The sequence below is a fragment of the Agelaius tricolor genome, unplaced genomic scaffold (assembly GCF_023055355.1).
Source record: "Agelaius tricolor isolate 1412-34295 unplaced genomic scaffold, bAgeTri1.0.p SCAF_13, whole genome shotgun sequence".
Lineage (NCBI taxonomy): Eukaryota > Metazoa > Chordata > Aves > Passeriformes > Icteridae > Agelaius > Agelaius tricolor.
The window spans coordinates 4,524,005-4,543,476 of record NW_027269273.1 but is presented as its reverse complement, the minus strand read 5'-3'; the positions used below and the strand labels follow the sequence as shown (position 1 = coordinate 4,543,476).

At 44.8% G+C, this 19,472-nt stretch overlaps 1 protein-coding gene across 3 annotated transcripts in view; it reads right to left on the bottom strand.

The window, feature by feature from the left end:
• The window catches only part of MICU1 (mitochondrial calcium uptake 1), a 93,989-nt gene that overhangs the window by 56,451 nt on the left and 18,066 nt on the right, over nucleotides 1-19,472 (bottom strand). For all 3 annotated transcript variants that reach the window (XM_071438471.1, XM_071438468.1, XM_071438470.1), the window contains 3 exons: nucleotides 16,165-16,345; nucleotides 10,641-10,803; nucleotides 2,270-2,313 (listed from right to left, as the gene is read on the bottom strand). In XM_071438471.1, the coding sequence (XP_071294572.1) occupies nucleotides 2,270-2,313; nucleotides 10,641-10,803; nucleotides 16,165-16,345 (388 nt within the window). The remainder of the gene's footprint in view (nucleotides 1-2,269; nucleotides 2,314-10,640; nucleotides 10,804-16,164; nucleotides 16,346-19,472) is intronic.

Below are 19,472 nucleotides of genomic sequence, written 5' to 3'. Positions count from 1 at the left end.
CTCCTTTTTCCTTAAAAAAGGAGAAGAACTTTCTAGTGACCAGGCCTGTTATGAGTACCACAATTCCCATTTCCTCTCTGTAACACCCATAAGGATGCTTAGGGGAACAGGGATGACCCTCTCCCCCTTCTGCCTGAGCTCAGCAGCTCCTCCTGCACACAAAGGCAAATCCTCTCCAAGCAGAGGCTGCTTTGATAGTCCAAGAGGAATGTGTGGCTGGAACCAGGCATGGAGGGAGAGATGCAAAAGGGTTTTATCACTATGCAAGTGAAACTCAGAATGTGTGAGGTCAGCTCTGCAGCAACTCAGTTGTGCTTGGCTGAGTAAAAGCAGTGTTATTTTTTTTTAAATTGGAACCCAAAGCAAGCAACAAAATGAGAACAAGTTGCTGTCAGATCAATCTACTGTCAGCTTCCTTCATTACCAAGGGAGAGCCAAGGCCAGCTCATTTTATCCTCTCCTCAAATTATCTCTCACCTGGACATTACCACTGCCCTAATAGCCACAGCCAGATGTAGCCAGTCCCAAGGTGTCTTTAAGCAGACAGCCAAGCAAACAAGAACCTCTATTTCTTCATTTTCAGAGTACAATGCTTCCAGGGTGTTATTAGGCTATGGAAAAATCAGGTCCCAGGAGAAGATAATAAAGCAAAGGCCACTGCAGTCCCCTAAATCTGCTGCCTCACTTTCAGGCAATCAAACCACAGCACGGAGACATCCAAGTGCAGCAGCAACATCTGTAAGTTATATAAAAATATAAAAAGCTATTTCAGTCTACTACAGGTCAGAGCCCTGGGTGCTGAGGGGCAAAGGAACAGAAAGTTGAGTTGAAAGGATTTGCCTTGGATCTTTTAGCCAGAGTGCTCGGGAGCAGGAGAACGATCAGCAGGAATAGTGTGGGATTCAGCACTGCCTCCCTACAAACAAATCCTGTTTATGTAAAGCCTCAGGGATGAGGGTGATAGCTTGACAAGATAAAATGATGAAAGTGAGTGAATGCAAAACAGACTGTCATGAAACCACAGGGAGAAACACTGGGTATTTTGCAAAGAATATACATCCTTCCTTTGGTTGGGTTGCTTTTTTTAATCCCAAAAAGCAGACATCACGTTTGTGGCAGAGGGGAAAAGAAAACAGGTGTTCATGACACGCTTTGGAGCTTTATGTATCAAAACTAACTGCCAAAATCCACCTCCCTGTTGTCTGTTTTCCAGCAAAGCCCTACTCTGCTGCCTGGGTAACCACACAGTGGCCCAGTGCTCATGCAGGGACCCCAGGTATTTGATCATCTTGTTGTTACCTGTGCCTGCTAAACACAAACCAGGGAACTGCACATGTTCAGCCCACACTGGGTTTATATAAAGCTTTAAATTCTTTTTTTTCCCCCAGTGTTGAAGCTTTCTGGAAATGCCTGACACTGTGCCAGGTGCACCCTGCAGCAATAGGGGGGGAGATGCTGATGTCCCTTTGAAAGCTTCATTTTCAGATGGTGCAGATGAAAATGCTGCTAAAATCTGGAGAAGCATTGTGTGATGTGATGGAAAATTAACTAACCTGCAGTTATCTGCATCAAGGGGTCCATCTGAGCTGCCAGTCCTGGGGAAGAGCTGCCTTTAGCACCCCACTGGGATTTTCAGTGGGGATAATTAGGTCTGTGGATAATTAGGTCTGTGCCGTCCACAACAAGTGGGATGCTATGTGGCTCCTCTTTCACAGAGAGACAAAACTAGATCAGAATTAAGATTTTATCAACACCTCTCATGACAGCACAAACATCCAGAACAGTGCTGAGCTGTAGGAAGAACCTGGGCTCAAAAGGGGAACAGAGAAAAGCTGTTCAATAGGGAGGAAATATCTGGGTGGGACACAAAAAAAACCCCACAAGAGCATCTCCTTCCTTTAGGAATCTGGAGATGAGACTGGGAGGGAAAAGTCCAGTGAGTTTTCCCTGAAATGATTTAACCTGTGGGGCTCTCACACAGTCAGAAAGAAGCAGCAAAGAAATGTGATTACAACCATGATTTCCCAGCCCACCAGCATATAGGAAGTGGTAATATTTTGTCTGTAAACATTAAAATAAGGTCCCTTTATAGAAACAATCTTTCTGTCATTACAGAAAAAGCACTGCAATGCTACTGAAAACCAAAATGCTCAGAAGAGAACACTTGACACACTTCATTTAACTTACACCCTCACACAGGTAATAACTGAAGGATTCTAGGTCAAAAAAGCCATTAAATAAAATACATTTAGCAGTGCAATGTGCTCACCTTCCCATCATAGCGTTTCACTATGAACTGGTCCAGGCCCAGGTCTGCAAGAGAAAAAAAATACTTACAGAAAAGAAGGTTTTTATGGCATAGAATTAAATATTTCTTGTGTTTTCTGTTTGAGAGAACTGGAAAGTAAAATGCACAGTCTGAGTAACATGTGTAGAAAACATAAGGACAAGAGGAAAATTTTGTTTGGTTTTGTACATTTTGTACTTTGTATTTTGAACACAAAAAGCCAACAAACTCATGAAATCAGAGAAGAAAACCTCCTCCCACAGCAGGGCCAGCAAGAGCTCAGCAGTCAGCACCTCTCAAGAGCCTGAAATACCCTTCCCAAAGCAGATTCCTGCACTATTACCAGGCAAACATTTCACTGTGACCCTTGGTGCTTTTAATAACACATTTAAATGGCCCACAAATGGGAAAAAAAAATACTTGTTCCCATAGTTAATTGTCCCCAAGCAAATCCAAAGCTTGTTCATATCTGAGTATAAAATAAATAGATTTTAAAGGAGATAAGTTTAGATGTATTTGTAAGAAGTGGAGTTCTTTAGCTGGCTTGGAGAAAGGCAAGGAGAGGGATTGCTTATATCAATAAAGTCTCTGATACCTTCCCAAAATGTTTATTTATGGTGAAGAGGAGACAAGAACATCCCAGCCTTAGCTGAGTTAAGGCACAAAGCCCAGCAGGCTGCACCTAACACCAGTGACTGAAAGTATAAGCAAGATGACAAAAAAAAAAAATCAGGAAGATTAATATCTGAGCTTTGCAATCCAAAGTGAGGGAGATGCATCCTGAGAAGAGATTAAGCAGAACTCAAGTTGAGCATTTCCAGTAAAACTCAGGAGAGCAGAGGCTGATTTTTGGTGCTCTGAGAAATAAAACCTTCTGCAGAGCAACGTCCCGTGCATCTTCTGCCACTGTTTATGGTAATTAGCACATTCTCATTTCAATTTTAATTAGAAAATAAAATGGAAAAACCAAAAGAAAGCCTTCCCCATGCCTGCTGTGTCACCTGCTTTTGAAAGAGGATAATGAAACCCTTCCTGCCTGCTGGAAAGTTTGATGGCATTGTGCAGAAAATGGAATTATTCATTGCTCCAGGGTGACCCCCTTGCCTGTGTGACCCAAAGCAGCTCCAACTCCTCTGCCACCAATTTCAAAGGTCAAGGCAATTGTCACAGGGCTTTCTGCACTTGTGACAATTCCAGCCAGAAAGCACCTTCTCAATATTTCGTGGGCCTGATAACAATGCAAATTGCATATTCATACACTTTTTCAGGCTTTAATCTTGTGAATTGTGTCCTTCTCCAAGCTGTGGGTATAAATGCAGTATTAGTGCATTTAGAGGTAGGATTTTGTCTGATAAATATGATTATTTTATTACAGACACTTTATGTGGTCAGAGCTGACCCTGACCATGCATCTGCATGGTGACTTAAGCTGAGCTTATGTCCATGTGACATAATAAAGTCATTTCTCAGGGACACCTCCTTTTCCCATGCCAGGAAATGCTGCTGAAAGACAGATCCCTGACAGCCTGACATTATACATGTACTCATGGAAAGCCAAAAAAAGGACAGGGGTTAAAAATAGCAAGTGAGAGAATGTCCTAATGGCACCTCCTGCAACTGGACACTGGGAAAGCACAGAGGTTTCAATAGAGAACCAAAATGAATGGATGATTGTGTAGAGAACAGCCAGAAAAGATAAGCTGGTAACTGTCATTTTATATGTATCAATACCATATGTTTCTAAATAACTATAATAAATATTCATTGAATAAATAAATGTGGAAATGATGGCTCCTGGGCTGTCCCAGCAGGGGTGTGGGCACAGGCCCAGGGCTGTCACTGTCCCCTGGGCTGGCCCTGCTCAGGGACCTCCAGGGCTGGGTCCAGTTCCCCAGTGCAGGAAGGACCTGGAAGGGCTGGAGCGTGTCCAGGGCAGGGGCTGGAGCCCCAGGAGGGGCTGAGGGAGCTGGGCAGGGGCTGAGCCTGGAGCAAAGGAGGCTCAGGGGGCCCTTGTGGCTCTGCACAACTCCCTGCCAGGAGGGGACAGCCAGGGGGGGCCGGGCTGTGCTGCCAGGGAACAGGGACAGGACAAGGGCAAAGGGCCTCAAGCTGGGCCAGGGGAGGTTTAGGTAGGATATCAGGAAAAAAATCCTTCACCAAAAGAGTGGTCAAGCACTGGCATAGGCTGCCCAGGGCAGGGGTGATGTCACCATCCCTGGAGGGATTTAAAAGCCATGTAGATGTGGCACTTGGGGACATGGTTTAGTGGTGGCATTGGCAGTGCTGGACCAATGGTTGACCTCAATCTCAAAATCTTTTCCAGCCCAGATGATTCCACAATTGTACTGCACACACAAGCACATTGGCTTCCACCAATATTTTATACAGTCACCCTCCCAGCCATGCACGACAATGTCCCCTCTCCTCTGCTGCATTAATTAAGCTGCACACTTCAATTCCTCTGTGAAATTCCTCTTGCATTGATCCTGAGAGAAGAAGCCAATTCAAAAGCTGAAAAGAGGCATTTATGTTCAATGCACACACTTTTACTCTATACATTTTCCTTTTCCCAGGACAGCTTTATTTTCTTTTTTAAGCACTTAGCTGCCTGTTTTTCCACAAGCCTTTAAACCTGACAAAAAAACAAAACAAAAACAACAAAGAGGATCTGTTGCCTGATGCCTGGGGTCCTTCTTTAAATTAGATAAAAACCCCAAGAAGCTGCAATAGGAATTCAGCATTTGTGTGGGAACACTGCATGGATGAGGACAATCCCAGAGAACAAGGGAAGGGAAGAATGGCAGTCATTGCACCTCTGCTTTCCAAAAGGCAGAGTGTTGTTAAAGCCACCACAGGATTGGCTCTAAGTGCCACACTCCCAAGACAAACAGCCCCTGGTTGGGCTATTGCTGCTGAGCTGCAGGAACACAGGCTAACAGGCATGTTGAACCAGGAAAAAAGAGCTTTTCCATCTTTACTGAGGGGCAGGAGCTGAAAAAGCATTCTCCCAGAAGTGGTTGAAAGGATTTCCTCAAGAGAGGCAGCAATGAAAGCCAGGAGTCGTTTCAGGAAGATACCAGGCTGCCTCAAGCTTTCCTGGGACACACCCCATGGCCAGTCTGGATTGCAGGGATCACCCAGAGCTTCTCTTGGACAAACCCTGGCTTTCCACCATGATCTGCCCCAAAATACTCTCCTATTTACCTGAGACCCTGCACAACCCCTCACCTTTCCCTCCACATCCCTTTTGTTCCTGCAGCCAAGGGCTCTGCACCAGCCCCTCACTGCCAGCAGCATTTCAGTGTCCTGCAATGATTTCCCAGTCAGCTTCCCTGGAATGTTTAACTAGCCCTGTTTATTACTCTACAAATTCTGATGCCACCTTCCAGGAGTTCCAAATAAACAGCAGCACTGCCATGGAGTATCTAAGCACATAGCACCACTAAAAATGTTATTTCAGAGTAGACTGACACCATTTACTCACCAATACCAGGGATATAGGCTGCCACTTTTATTCATGTGATGGTACTTTCACAGCACTCTAAAAATAAAAATTATTCAATATAAAGCAAAAATTACTTCACACTCACTGCCTGCCACAATGGGGAAAAGAGGGTGTTCAACAGCTGAACCATACTCCCTGCATTTTCTTTTCTCATTTTGGAGAAAAGGAATGAATTTTCATGGAGAAGGAATGAATTATGTTAAGGAAAAAAACACAGAATAACTTGTTCCTGCTCTTGTTCAGCAATAGCCAAATCTAAAATCAAATGCTTATTATATTCCTATTGATTAACAAAAACATACTTTCCATGGATTTTCTCAAAGCCAGCTAATTACTACACTTGATAAATATGCAGTCAATTACTAAGCTCTTCATGTTATCTTGTAAAAATAAATCCATAGGCAGTAGGTTATAGACTGCAGTTCTAAAAAACATTTTTAAAAGGAGCTTCCAGAAGAAGGACAATTCTATTATGCCAAGAACACAGTTGAGATCAATTAGAAACCACCATGATTTCCTCTGGGACACCAGCAACTTCTCACTGATGGAAAAACCTTTTCAATTCCTTCCAAGTCTTGATATCCTTGTCAGATTTTTCACATTATTTGGGTAACATTCACTCACGATCTGCCTTTTTTCCCCCCACTGCTTAATATATAACATGAACTCCTTTATTGCCAGCAGATGAATAAAAGGGCTAATTATGAAGACTGAAAAGCTGCTAACTGTGCTTGTGATATGCCACATTATGGCAGGAGAAAATGCTGGAGCAAGCTTTACCCTCCAGAGCTGTAATCCAGCTTCTGATTGTTGTATTCAGAGTATTTCCCCTCTGAATTTAAAATGGAATCTGCAAGCAAACAATGAGCTGCCTCAGGGGACAACAGCCTCGTGCTCAGGTTCAATTCCAGGGCTGTTCTGCTCCAGGAAGGAAGGATCAAGGCACTTGGTTCTCATCTCTCTCCTCCTGCTCCAACAAGGCCATTTCCCTGTGAGACATGCACTCCTAACACACCTGCTCAGCCACACCAAGCTGGCACTGTATGGAAGCCCTCATTAAGTGGCTTTCAGCACAGGAGCATACAGGTAAATGCATCTCTTGCTCCTCCTTGGCTCTTTTCCTGGGTTCTCCTATCAGGCCTGACAGGCTCCAAGATGATTCTTGCCCGGGCATTGTGTATTTCCACAAAAGAAGAAGAGCCCCACCTTGGTCAGGAGACAAATGGATTTAGCTCTCACTCACATCCTTGCTCTGAAGAGCTCTTCAGCAGATGTGCCAGGGAAGAATAGAGAGTGAAAGCCCAGAAGGACTGGAATCCCAGAATCTCTGGTTTCCTTCTAGGTCTTAAATATCCCAGCTGACCACTTTGTACAACTTTAGGGACCTGTAACAGCCCAGGAGTTCTCCCCTCCTCATTACCTGAGCACTTGTCTCAGCTCCTGGCTGATGGTTGTACAGGAAACCAGATCCATATTTCATAAACTTTAATCAAAATGACAAATTATCACTCAAGCATTGTACCAGCCCAGAGGCCAGCTTGTGCTCAGCTCCCCATGCAGCTCAGACATGGAAAACAACCATTTTCTACCAGGAGCAGCAAGCTGCACACTCTACCTCTGTCCTTCAGGGCTCCTCTCCTCTGCCACCATCCCCTGCACAGAGACACAGCTGCTGCTGCTTCTCCCTGGCCTTCAGCAGCCTCTCTGGGGTCTCTGGCACTCAAAGACAACAAACAACCCAACCAAAACACCTTCCAAGAGTTCAGATATTTGACTTGCTGCTCATTATGTGGTGAAGCTTGAAATGCATCTTTGCTCTGGCAGGAGTCTGGGATAACCAGTAGGTTAATACAGAAATGGTTTGGGAAGAACCTGCTTTCATTACAACATGCTGGGATGAGACACAAGTAGTATTTTTTACTTCTTTCAGTCCTTATTGCAAAAGCCATAGGAAAACTGAGCATGACACAGCTCCTTCTTAGTCCAGGATGCTCCAAAATACTCACTTTTCTCAGGAAAATGATCAGTGCAGAATGAGCCCAGATAAACCTGGGGAAATGGAGGGAATCCTTGCACTTCCCACCAGAGACAGAGAATTTTCAGCCTATGTTCATCTGGTTTGGGACTGGGGTTCCAAGGAAGCACCAGGCAGGAAACAGCCACCCCTTCTCATCCACTCTTGGAGCAAACTTAACCTCTCAGGTATGAGAGGACATAAGAGAAATAAAAATAATACAGGACTGCAGGGAGCAGAAATCACCACCCACGCTTCTCCTGGCACTTGAACTTTCCAGATAGCACAGAAAGGAATTTTTTTTTTTTTTTTTTTAAAGCAGCTTTCAAGTTTAATGCCATTCTTTGGCTTCTTCTGACAAACCATTCCAAGCTCAGCAAGCTCATGTCATTACTTAAGCACAGCTTGCCTGCTTGGGAATGCTGTGGCAGGAAATTTGAGTGAAGCAGAGAAAGCAATCTACAGGAGCTGAGGAATTGGCATTCATTTTCCCAAGCTAGCAAAACACAGGCCAGAATTAAGCTGACACTTTATTGACAATAAATCAAACTTTCCCCTATGTAATCCATAAAAATGAATCAGGCATAAAATACCTTCACAGAGGATGAGCAGTTTAAAAATAAACACAACAGGGACTCAGCCACCTCATTACTCCAGATCACCTCTACTCCTCAGTGTTTTCTCTCCATAAAACAGCAGAGGCTTTTACAAGAAGTTACTCCCTGAAATGATGAGCTGCAGCTTGAGCACACTGAGGGATTACCTCCAGGAGGTTTCCCAGGAACACACCAGGAACCCCAAGGAAAGCCCTGGGATGAAGGCAGGATGCTCCAGCCCCAGTGCAGGGCACACCCAAGCTGTGACTCAGGATGAAAGCAGCCCCAGCATTTCCCAATTAACCTGTAACCTAAATTATCCTGTGAGTCAAAAGCACCGGCAGGGTGTGAAGTACAGAACTCATCTGGCCAGCAGGTAGCACTCTTTGTTTTCAATTTCTGGTCTGAAAACCAGACCTATCTTCCTTTTATTTTTTACTACCAGCTTTAAAAACATTTCAGAACAAGGTTATGGCTGGTTTGACTTTATTGTAGCAATAAGTGTTTTACTCTTCTACTGTTCATTATGTGTTAAAAAAACCCATTTACTATGATTGTGATGATGTACAGAGCTGGTAAGGAACAACCAAATAGAGCAAATCCACAAAATTTCCCTAAGTGTTCTGAAGATAGATTTTTCAACCCAACAAAATCCAAGATGCCTACTTTCCTGTCCTGACTGCTGAGGGGCAGCCCAAGCTCAGCTTCCATCCCATTCCACTTGCTAAAAACACCTAAAACCACTTTCTTCCCTTCCAAGCTGCTGTGTGTCACTGACTGGCAGCATTTGCAGGCACCATGGGGACAACATCAACAGCCAGGATAACAAAGGAATACAATGGGAAGTGAGTGGCTAAGACTGATTAATTAATTATTTCCTATTAGTCACCTCTGCTTGTCTCTAGGGAGGTGTTTGCTCAGCATTCTTCCACCTATTTGCTGTACACACCCTAAAATGCACCAAGCATGTGGAAGAACTAAAAGAAGAATCAGATGTGCTGAAATGAAACACAGGATGTTTTCAGTTTTTAAGCTCCCAGATAGGTGCTACTGCTTTCCCAAGTACCAATTCAAGGGGTTTTGAGACAAACAAGATGGTAACCTACAGCCATGAATTCACATGGAAACTACAGCCATTTCCAGGGAAAATGGAAATGTAGGATGGAATCCTAAATATCAATTCACCTACATGCTTTAAACACTAATGCCAGGGTTATTTTTTCTTCCCTCCTGCACACACTTCATATTGTTATTTTCTGTGAACAAGGGTACACAGTATTTAATTAGCAGCTGTCATCTAAGATATCAAAACAGTTTCACAATTTGGACATAAACCCCACACTCAAATATTTAACATTTGGGGACTGAAGTTCTTCATAAATGTCTGCAGAGACAAGGGAAGTTTTAATTTGACAGAAACCTGTTTCATTCTTTGAGATACAATGTGGGAGACCAAAAAACACAATCTCCCACATCTCACCCCAAACATCAATCTCTAAAATGGAGACACAATGAATCCCTAAATGGAGACCCCAAATGTGAATCCCCAAATGGAGACCCCAAACGTGAATCCCTAAATGGAGACCCCAAACGTGAATCTCTAAAATGGAGACCCCAAACGTGAATCTCTAAATGGAGACAAAAATCTCTGAAATGCAGACAAAATCCTCCTGCTACCCCCCCAACACTAAATATTCAGGACACAGCTTTCCAGAGAAGAGCAAGGTGTCTCTCTCCCACTTTTTGACTGCCAAATCCCCCCAGATATCACAAGTGATGTTTTTGTCTGCAATCCACAGAGAATTTGAAGATGGCAGAGATGAGCCCTACCCTGACCAGCAGCATCACATGGGGCTGCCTCAACCCCTTTGGAACCATTTAGGTTGGAAAAGACCCCTAAGATCATCGACTCCAACCTTTCTTGCTGATGTTTTCCTTGCCAAAGCAACCTCCTTTTGTAGGTTTGGGAAGTGTTTCAGTTAAAACTGAAATATTTCCCTATTAAATACAAGAGGAAGGCATCCCATCTGCTCTTCAGGGCTCACATCAGCCAGCTCTGCTGCACTGCAACAGCATTTTGGGAAACATGAAAGGACTCAGGCTAATTTTGGGCTTGGAGCAGGAGACCTTCAGGAGAAGTTTCCTAGCCCTGGCAATGAGAGCTGGGAAGTTGAGAGAGCAGGTGAGCAGAGCCTGGGGAGTACCAGCTCTCCATATCAGCTGCCCTCCAGCACTCACTCTCTGGCTGCTTCTCGTTGGGGGTGATGGATCTCACGAAGTCCTGCGGGGTCATGAACACCTCGGACTCGCCGTGCTCGTTGATGACCTTCAGAGTGGCAAAGTACCTGAAGATTTTGTCTGGTGTGGAGTAGGCTCTGATCCTGTTCTCATATTCCATCACCTGGAAATGAAATTCAGGCAGCATTAGATGTGCACTGTCCCTGCCCCTCGCTGATTCTCAGTCCTCAAAGAGATTTGCCACAGGACAAGTTGCATGCAGCAACACAACTCTGGACTCTTTTGGCATTATTCCTTTCAAAAACCCTTTGAACACCCAGGAAAATATCAGCTGCTGATGTCCCAGGATGAAGAACAAACACTAAAATCTTTATTATGAATAAATTTAGACCCTTCGTGGTAGCAGAAGAAAAACAAATTCTCAAAATCCCTGAAGGAGCTTTAAAACCACGAGCATAAGAAAACACACTGGCATCACATTTGTGAATCTAAAGCAGCCCAACATTTTAACCACAGTGCTGAAGGGTTTGATTTGTGATTAATATATGAAGTAAAAGAAAAAAGTCTTGGAAGGCTGGGAGAAACCTTTACTTTCAAGCAGAGTCCTGGAAAAAATCGCTTGGAGCCGCAGCTGGTTGCTCAGTCACCCAAGCTCATTTTTTCCTCTTTTCTATCACATTGGCAGAATTCCCCAGAAACTCAGTCCTCCCCACCAATCTGCTTCTTCCTAACTCTGCCAGCAGTGATTTTTTTTTTGGTACCTAGAAGCAGTTTCCCCTCAAACAGCTGGAATTAATCAAAGAAAACCGACAGCTTTTCTAAACAAAATCCCAACACAAGGCCACAAGGGTGGAAAAAGGCACAGACACCTACACTTCATCATGTATGAGCACAGAAAACTTTCCTCCTTACTTCAGCTTTTCATTCCTGCATTATATGCTGTGTTTAACAGTCCATAATGTATTTGAAACCTGCAGCTGGCCAGGAGCCACAGGAGGAAAAAATCCCCACCAAAGATGTGCTGCAAGAGAACAGGCAAGATCAAGGGTACTGCCAAGGCAGCTGTAGATCATTCCTGGCTTTGGTCCTGCTTCAGCCTTGTCCTTAAATTCCTGAACAACTTCCTCAGCCTGATGTTTATCAGACAGAAAACACCCTCTCTAGTTTTTCTTACTTCTAGGATAAATAATAAAGGTCAAATGTTCCAAATCCCCCAAGCCAGGCCTTGGGAAAGCAAATCCTCTTTATTTGCCCCAGATGACATTCCCTGGAATGACAACACCTTCAGCATTCCCCCACTCCTCTGTGCATCACCACAGCTCTTCCAGAATTCACATGTCCTTGCATCAACCACTACAGGCAGCTCCCTCCCTCCTGCAGGAGAAAGGGGTTTTTTTCCCTAGGGCCTTTGCACTTCTAATCAACAAACCTAATCCCACTTTTATTGCTCCAGTCCACAAGGTTCTGCACAGCTAAGGGCATTGGAATGAGGAAAATTGCTTTATAGCCAAGCTCCAAGTAAAAGATGACACCCACTTTTCCCCCTCTCTCTGGCTTTGTCTACTGCTCCCACCTGGCAGGAGGCAGCTCCTTATGCCAAAGGGATCTTTCCACTTGTGGGTGCAGGCCATATCTCACTCCTGCCTGACCTGATCTCATGAATATGAGAATGAATAAACCCCACCCAGCTTAATCAGCCAGAAACAGCTCAGTAGTTTTACCTTCAAGGAAGACAAATAAAACAAGGGCAATATGAAAGCCCAGACTGGAGCCAAGAGCAGACACCACAGACCACAACCAGCTCCTCCTCCCTCCATCCATGGTAACCCTCCAACACTGCTGCTTTCTAGCTAAAAAAAACCTCATTAACCAAATTTTCCAAGCCTGTGGAAAAGTTTCTTGCAAGGCACTATCAATTGCTTTTCCTCAGCCCAGCTGGGCACAACCCCACTGCTGCACCAGAGACAGGAGTCCTGACATTCTGCCACTAAAACCATGTTTCATTTTAGCCCACTTGACTCCATATCCACAATGGCTCTTCCCTCTACACCTGTTTTAATCCCCTGCTCTCAGGCTTGCTGCTTTCAGGTGCTTTTCTCCTCATGTTTAGAATATTTAGAGTATTACTTCCACAGCTTACTAACAACACGGGCTCAAAGCCACATCTCCCATCTAACCTTAGAGCACAGAAATGCACAATCTGGACCAAAAGAGTAGAATCTAAACTGCTTTTTAGCATCTCACAGGCTGCTTTCATCACAGCTGAAATCTCACTTCTTCCACAAGCTTCCCTACAAGAAGGGAACAAATGCAGCCACACTTCTTCCCCTTTGCCTGCAGCTGAACTCACAATTACATCATTCTAGGTAATGAGCTAATCAGCTGGCAAAAACTGACAAATGTTGCAGCCCATGCCTCTGGCTGCAAGGCTGGGTGCAACACCAAGCCAGGTCAAGAAGGGAGCAGCCAAGATGCTGCAAATGGGGAAAACCTCATTTATTTGTGCCTGGGTGCTGAACATCAAGTGAGTGCTAACAAGGGTGGTCTGATCCCCCAAAACAAATGTGGAGTTAGGAGCCCATGTCTTTGGGTGCAGACAACCATTTGTGAGGGGTTTTTGCACTGCTTCAAAGCCACCTGGACTGAAATTCCAGGCAAGTGTCTCCTCTCCTGACCTCTCACTTTTCCCTAGTACAAACCAGTCCTTGATGCAAGGAAGACCAGTCAAAATTCTCATCCTGCCTCCAGAAATGCAGCCTCAGGTAATCAAGCACCTCCAGAAAGATGATATAACCCAAAGGGAAAAATCCCTTTTTTGCATTTATTAGTAGAGCATGTACTAGAGGAGAAAGACAAGTAAGTAATCCCTGCTGCTCTACAAGAGTGAAGGTGCTGTTGAGACTGTCAATGTTTATGCTAAGCCTCAGGTTAAAAGAAAAAAAAAACCTAAATCCTATGCTGACATGAAAATAAAGCTCTAAATTAACATCTCAAGGCACAGAGCATCACCAGGGCCTCCCTGACTATGCAGTAGCACACATCTTTACAGGGGAAATTAATTAAGACTCATTTTCTTCGTGCTTCCTCCTGTGACACACACCCAAATGAAGGCTCAGCACAGGAACATCCCAAGGCAAGATACCTGCAGGACCCAAACACTGCCAGTACATCTTGATAAGTCAGCCCTACTGCTGCATGCAAACACTTTTAGCAAGTTAATTAACACATCAGCCTGCCCCCATCCTGCATTACAGCTCATTAGCCTTCCAACTATATTGAGGCACTCAAGTAAATTTTTTTTTTCCTTTTCTGCCCTACATATCCACTGCACGGGCAACACTTGCCTGGGAAGCATCCACACACAATCCCAACACCTGAGAGTGCTTTGTGTTTCAGCTTCCCCCTCTCACTGGATCACTATTTAAAACAGCAATGTCAAACTTAATTTACTGCTTCACCACTAATCATCACCTTCATTAAAAGCAACATTAGGATAACAAACAAGTGCTAAACACTTCCAATTAGGCTTAATTTTTTTCACAAGGAAAATCCCACGCTATTTTCAATTAATTATGGGAAGAGCTGGGAAGAGCTGGTACTGTGGGTGGTGGTTTGTTGGGGTTTTCTTAAACAGACAGAAGAGTCAAGAATTCCCGAGGTGCTACAGAGTTAGGGAGCAGCACATCCTGGGAGCAGCCCTGATTTTGAGTGGGGAGCAGGGCACACCTTCCCCTGTCATCTGAGCTGGCCACATTCAAACAGCTCCGGGGGGGGTGACTCACTGCAGCAACTGCTGACCAAACAGGGAGCAGGCACCCGGGACAATACCTGGCACATCCTGCGTTTAAAGGAGCTGTTGCAACATTGGCATTCAGGCCAACAAGGAACGTTCTGTCTGGAGGCTGCAGAGAAAAGGCTTGTGTTGGCACAAAGATGATGAGGGCTGTCCCCAGGGAAATTGCTGCTCCTGGAGAAGGCACTCTGGGATGAGAAGGGATCCAGGCCACACACTGTTCCCATCTTTTGGGCACACCTGGCTTGTGTCTTATTTGGAAATCATGGGCATATTCCTCCCTGCCTAGTTTGGGAAGGAAAGAGCTGGTCAACACAGGCACATCTCAAACAACTGGAGCAATAGTCCTTGCATGTAAAAAACTTCCTGTGGCTGCCCCAGCAGCAGCCACATCAGACAAAAATCAATCTTTGCACTCACTGTATTCAAAAGTAAGAGTGTGGGTGGAGGTGGACTGTGGTTTGCTCTTTGCAACCTGCCTCCATCTGCTAACACTGGAAAAAACCAATAACCTGCTTTTCTTGAGTGGTACTGGCAAGAGCTGAAGTTGTCAGAGCACCTGACACCCAGCTGCCATGAAAATCAGCAAGAACCCACATTCCTGGACAATTCTGAGTATCTCAGCACAGTATCTCACAATGTAACTTCACTGAGCTGCCACCAACAGGTCACAACAGGAGAGAGTCTGGAGCCCCAAATACCACAAAGCACTTGAAATCTCTAGTTGTGTAATCTTTTCTGACCAGGAACCAAAATGATTCAGCAGCTCTAAAGGAAACAGCTCTTAATTTTTCATGAGAAGCTGTTAAGCCACTATATATGACTACCCACAATTTAACAGCTAATGAGATGCAACCTCCAGAATACAGGCTTAAAAATAAGTATCAGAAGCAAGTCATAACAAAATGGAAGTAGATGCTCTTCACAATTCCTTTCTCCTCTTTGGTGCTGCAAAGATATTACATCATCCAACACAGTCCTATAAAACTGACATCCAGATGGGCTTAAAAAATAAAATACTGCTGTCTGCCAGCTCCCAGTTAGAGGACTCTGCCAGATCAAATTACACATCCTTTAATAACAGTGGTTTCACATAGTGCCAAACCAGTTGCCAGTTCTGAGGTGCCCAAAGCTCCTGGAACTCCCCAAGAGCGAAGGCAGGTCACAAACCAACAACAGAGTTTATTACTCAAGTTTTCCCTCTCTTGAAAATGTGTCTGATCTGAAAATGAAATAGCCAGAAGCATCAAGAGAGAGCCAGGACTAACCAAGAAGGGGGACTGAGCCTGTATTTCAACAGGTACATATGCACAGAAAAATTAAATGAAGAATTAAAGTCTACCTTTCCTACAACCCTCCCTTCCACATTCACCCTCTACTTCTTCCTCCATGCACTGTGTATACCCACAGGCAAAAGGATGGACTCAGAGACACTCATGCTGAATATCCCAGATGGTTTAAAAGCTTTGGCAACAATTCCTTGCTTTGTTTGCACCATCCCAACAGCCATCAGTGCAGGAACTTTGATTATCTTGGACATGTAAGTGGAGGTGGGAAAAGAGGTCTCCATTTCAGAGATCAGTGTACTGTGCTTTCCAAAGGCAAATTTCAACCTGCAGGAACTCATGGCCACATGCTGAGAAATCAGGCTCCTAAAAGAGTGAGGTGCCTCAGAAAATACAGACAGGTACAGAGCAAGTTTTCCCTCTGCAGGATGCCCAAGTTTGGTACCTTGCGGTCCCTGAACCCGGAGCGCTTCTTCTTCTTCCCTTCCGCCGGCGCCTCCTCATCGCCTGAGGCCACTGCCCTCCTGCCCTCACTGCTGCTGCTGCTCTCCTCCTCCTCCTCCTGCTTCATCTTCTCCCCTGGCTCTGCCCTCGGGCCGTGTCTGACAGAGTCTTCTGCATATGCCCTGTACCAGGGAAAAGAAAAGGCTGGTTTAGGAAGTGACTGAGGGGTGCCACAAAATGGTCCTGCCAGGCTCCACTGGTTCCAGTTCAGCAGGGAGGGCTGCAAACCAAAAGCAGAGAAGTGAGCAGTGCCCTTGGAATTCAGTGTGCTTCCCCCTGCTCTAATCAAATTTCCATCCCACATCAAAACCCAGACTAATGGCCACAGAAAGTCTTCCCAGTCCAAATCACTCAGTGAATTATGACATCCTCTCCCAAAACCCAGACATGCAAGAAACACTGGGAGAAAGGCATATCATACCTCCTCTAGCACTAAATTCCACCTCTGCTTCCCCAAAAAGATGCATTAAGTGACAGTTCTACCATCAGCACTGCAGGATTCAGGATGAACAACCTTTTTGTTTCAGCTCAGCTGATTTATTTTCTATCTCCAGCAGCTGACAAGCTGTTTTATCCCCTTCTTCCACCAATGACTCTTCTAAACACCAGGGCTGCAGGATTTGTGACAACAAAACTGGAGCTGTTTGTCCTCAAGGTGCAAATAAAACTCTGGCAGAGCCCAGGACCCCTTTTCCCTTGCTGTTCAAATACAAAGATCTTCAGTCAACTCTGTTCATAGACCAAGACTCAACACTTCAAATCACTCAGAATCAGGAGCAACTCACAGAACTGCAACTGGCAATGGGATGATTAAATAAAAAGCAGGATAAATCCCTAAGCCAAACAATGCTCTGGCTTTACTTGTAAAGCAGTTTAGAATCAGACAGAGCTCAGACCACATTAACAGCAGTGAAATGATAATCTCTGAGGAGTGTCACAAGCAACAAAGCCAACGGTTTGACAACATTATTTCTCTTTCTAAAGGACTCAAACAGCTCAGGGAAACATCCCAGCCTGCCCATAATTTAAACAAATCTGTCTTTACATTGCATTCCTGGTGATTTATTTTGGACTAATCACAGGGTATGCAGCTTACACACAGGTGCTGCTCCTTGCCCACTTTGGTACTGCCTGGAGCTATGAATGTGGTCATTGACAGCTGTGTGAGTTTGTTTTAAAAGGGCTGCCTTGGGAGAAAAACAAAAACAAACCAAGATTTTTGAAGTCTCCCAAGCTCTAAACAAAAAGCTACACATACTTCATCCTGCCAGTTTCCTGGAAAACACAGATGTGCTGTGTAATACCAACAGAAGAGCCTGTGTCTGCCTCCCCAGGAATCACAGAATCATGGAATGGTTTGGGCTGGAAGGAGCCTTAAAGATCCTCTCCTTCCAACACCCTGCCATGGGCAGGGACACCTTCCACAGCTTGCAGCAATCTCAGCACATCAGCTTCCAAGAAGGAGCAATGAGGGTAAGTGATCCATCAATTAATTTAAATGCTACCAAAAGAAAAGACAACTCTCTCCTTATCAGCATCCAATAATTCACTGACAGCACAGAACAAGACAGATGGGAATGGGCTAAAGAACTGCAAACTCCACATTACTGGTGGGAAGAAGACACTTCATCATTTATGGAATGGATTGGGCTGGAAGGGATCAGCTCAGACAGGGATTCAGAGGTTTCCAGTCCACAGTGGGACACAATACAGCCCCATTACAGGGATCTGATGTAATAAAATACACAAGTGTTCAGTGAAGAGCAGTACTAATCCTGCCTTTTTACATTCAAATGGACCGTCACACACTTCTTGCTCTGAAAAGATCCTGAGTCTCAATTTGCCAATATATATTTCTGAGTCTTACAGCAAAGCACCATCTTTATGGCCTCCACTGAACCAAACTTCCAGAGACAGGATCCAAACCTGGGTCCTCCACAAAGATCTTAAGCTAGGGAAACTCTTTCCCCAGAACAGTCCTGCAGCTGATCTCTCTTGGAGAGCATGAAGTCCATGCTGGCACCTGTCCTGAAGCCTTTCCTAAAAGTTTAATCAGCACTGGCACACCCTTGAGGAGCTGTGGGTTTGGCTGAAAAATGCAGCTGCCAGCTGAGGCTACAGCAGCAGCACTGACATGGAAAGCCCTTGTGCAGGCAGGACACCCATCCTAAGTAGCTCTGAGGGAACCTCTTGGGAGAAGGGGCAGAGAAGCAATAGGAAATCAATTGCCTATCTCCACAACTAAGGTGTTCCATAGGAAAAATGCTGGAGAATAACTGTATCAGGAAAGATTTGCTCCTGTAGTGCTTGACTGACAGCTAGCAGCACAGGGAAGGGAAAGATGAAATTGAAAAATCAAACTTTTTCAGCACATCCCACGCATTCCTTCAATCCATCAGGCTGTCAAGTCAGTTGCTCCAGTGATACAGACTGAGGCTGTTTGAATACAGGCAGCTTTTTCCTCCCTCTGGTTTATCCAGGTAATTAACTCTGCTCCACACTCAGATCACCATCCCAGCATCCAGGAAAATGAGCTGGGAGAAAGGCAGAGTCTGTAGGCTGCTTCTCAAGCAAGGTTTAACAGCTATTCTTGAACTAACCACTGAAGGAGCAGCTCTGTGTGCACCTTCTCTGTGTATTTTACCACCCTCTGCTGAAATCCTTGGCTTCCAACAACTGCAACTTCCATACTCAGCCCACATAAGAAAAGCCTTTCAGTGCAGATGTCAGAGTATGGCTGGAGGAAAAAAAAAGCCCATAGCTCCAGAAATATCCACCCTGCTAGACTACCCTCAGCAAGTGAAGACTCTCTCTTCTCCTCCCCTGTTTGATGAGGCTGACTTTCCAATGAAATTCCTGGTGCTGCAGCTTCTGCACAAAAAGGGAAATGAAAATACAAAGCCTCCCTTCACTGTGTGCCAAGCCCAGCCACCAGCCCTTCCCACAGAGTGTGCCTGCCCTGGCTCCTGAACCCTACTGCCATGCCTCAACCATTCTGATCTCTTCAGACTTTCTTCCCCTCCAGTGAACTGAATTTGAATCAAAGACTACTCACCACCCACTCAGCAATATCTCCTTTGAATCCTTGGAGAAAGCCAACAACCAAGTGTAAGATCAGAATCCTCATCCTCCCCAAAACCACTGAGCTACCAGAGGCCTGCAATGATAAATTCTCTTTTGGGGACCCATTCCTTAAGAGAGCCAAACACATGCAACATGGGATATAGAAGTTGCAGGTCCTGCAGGTCT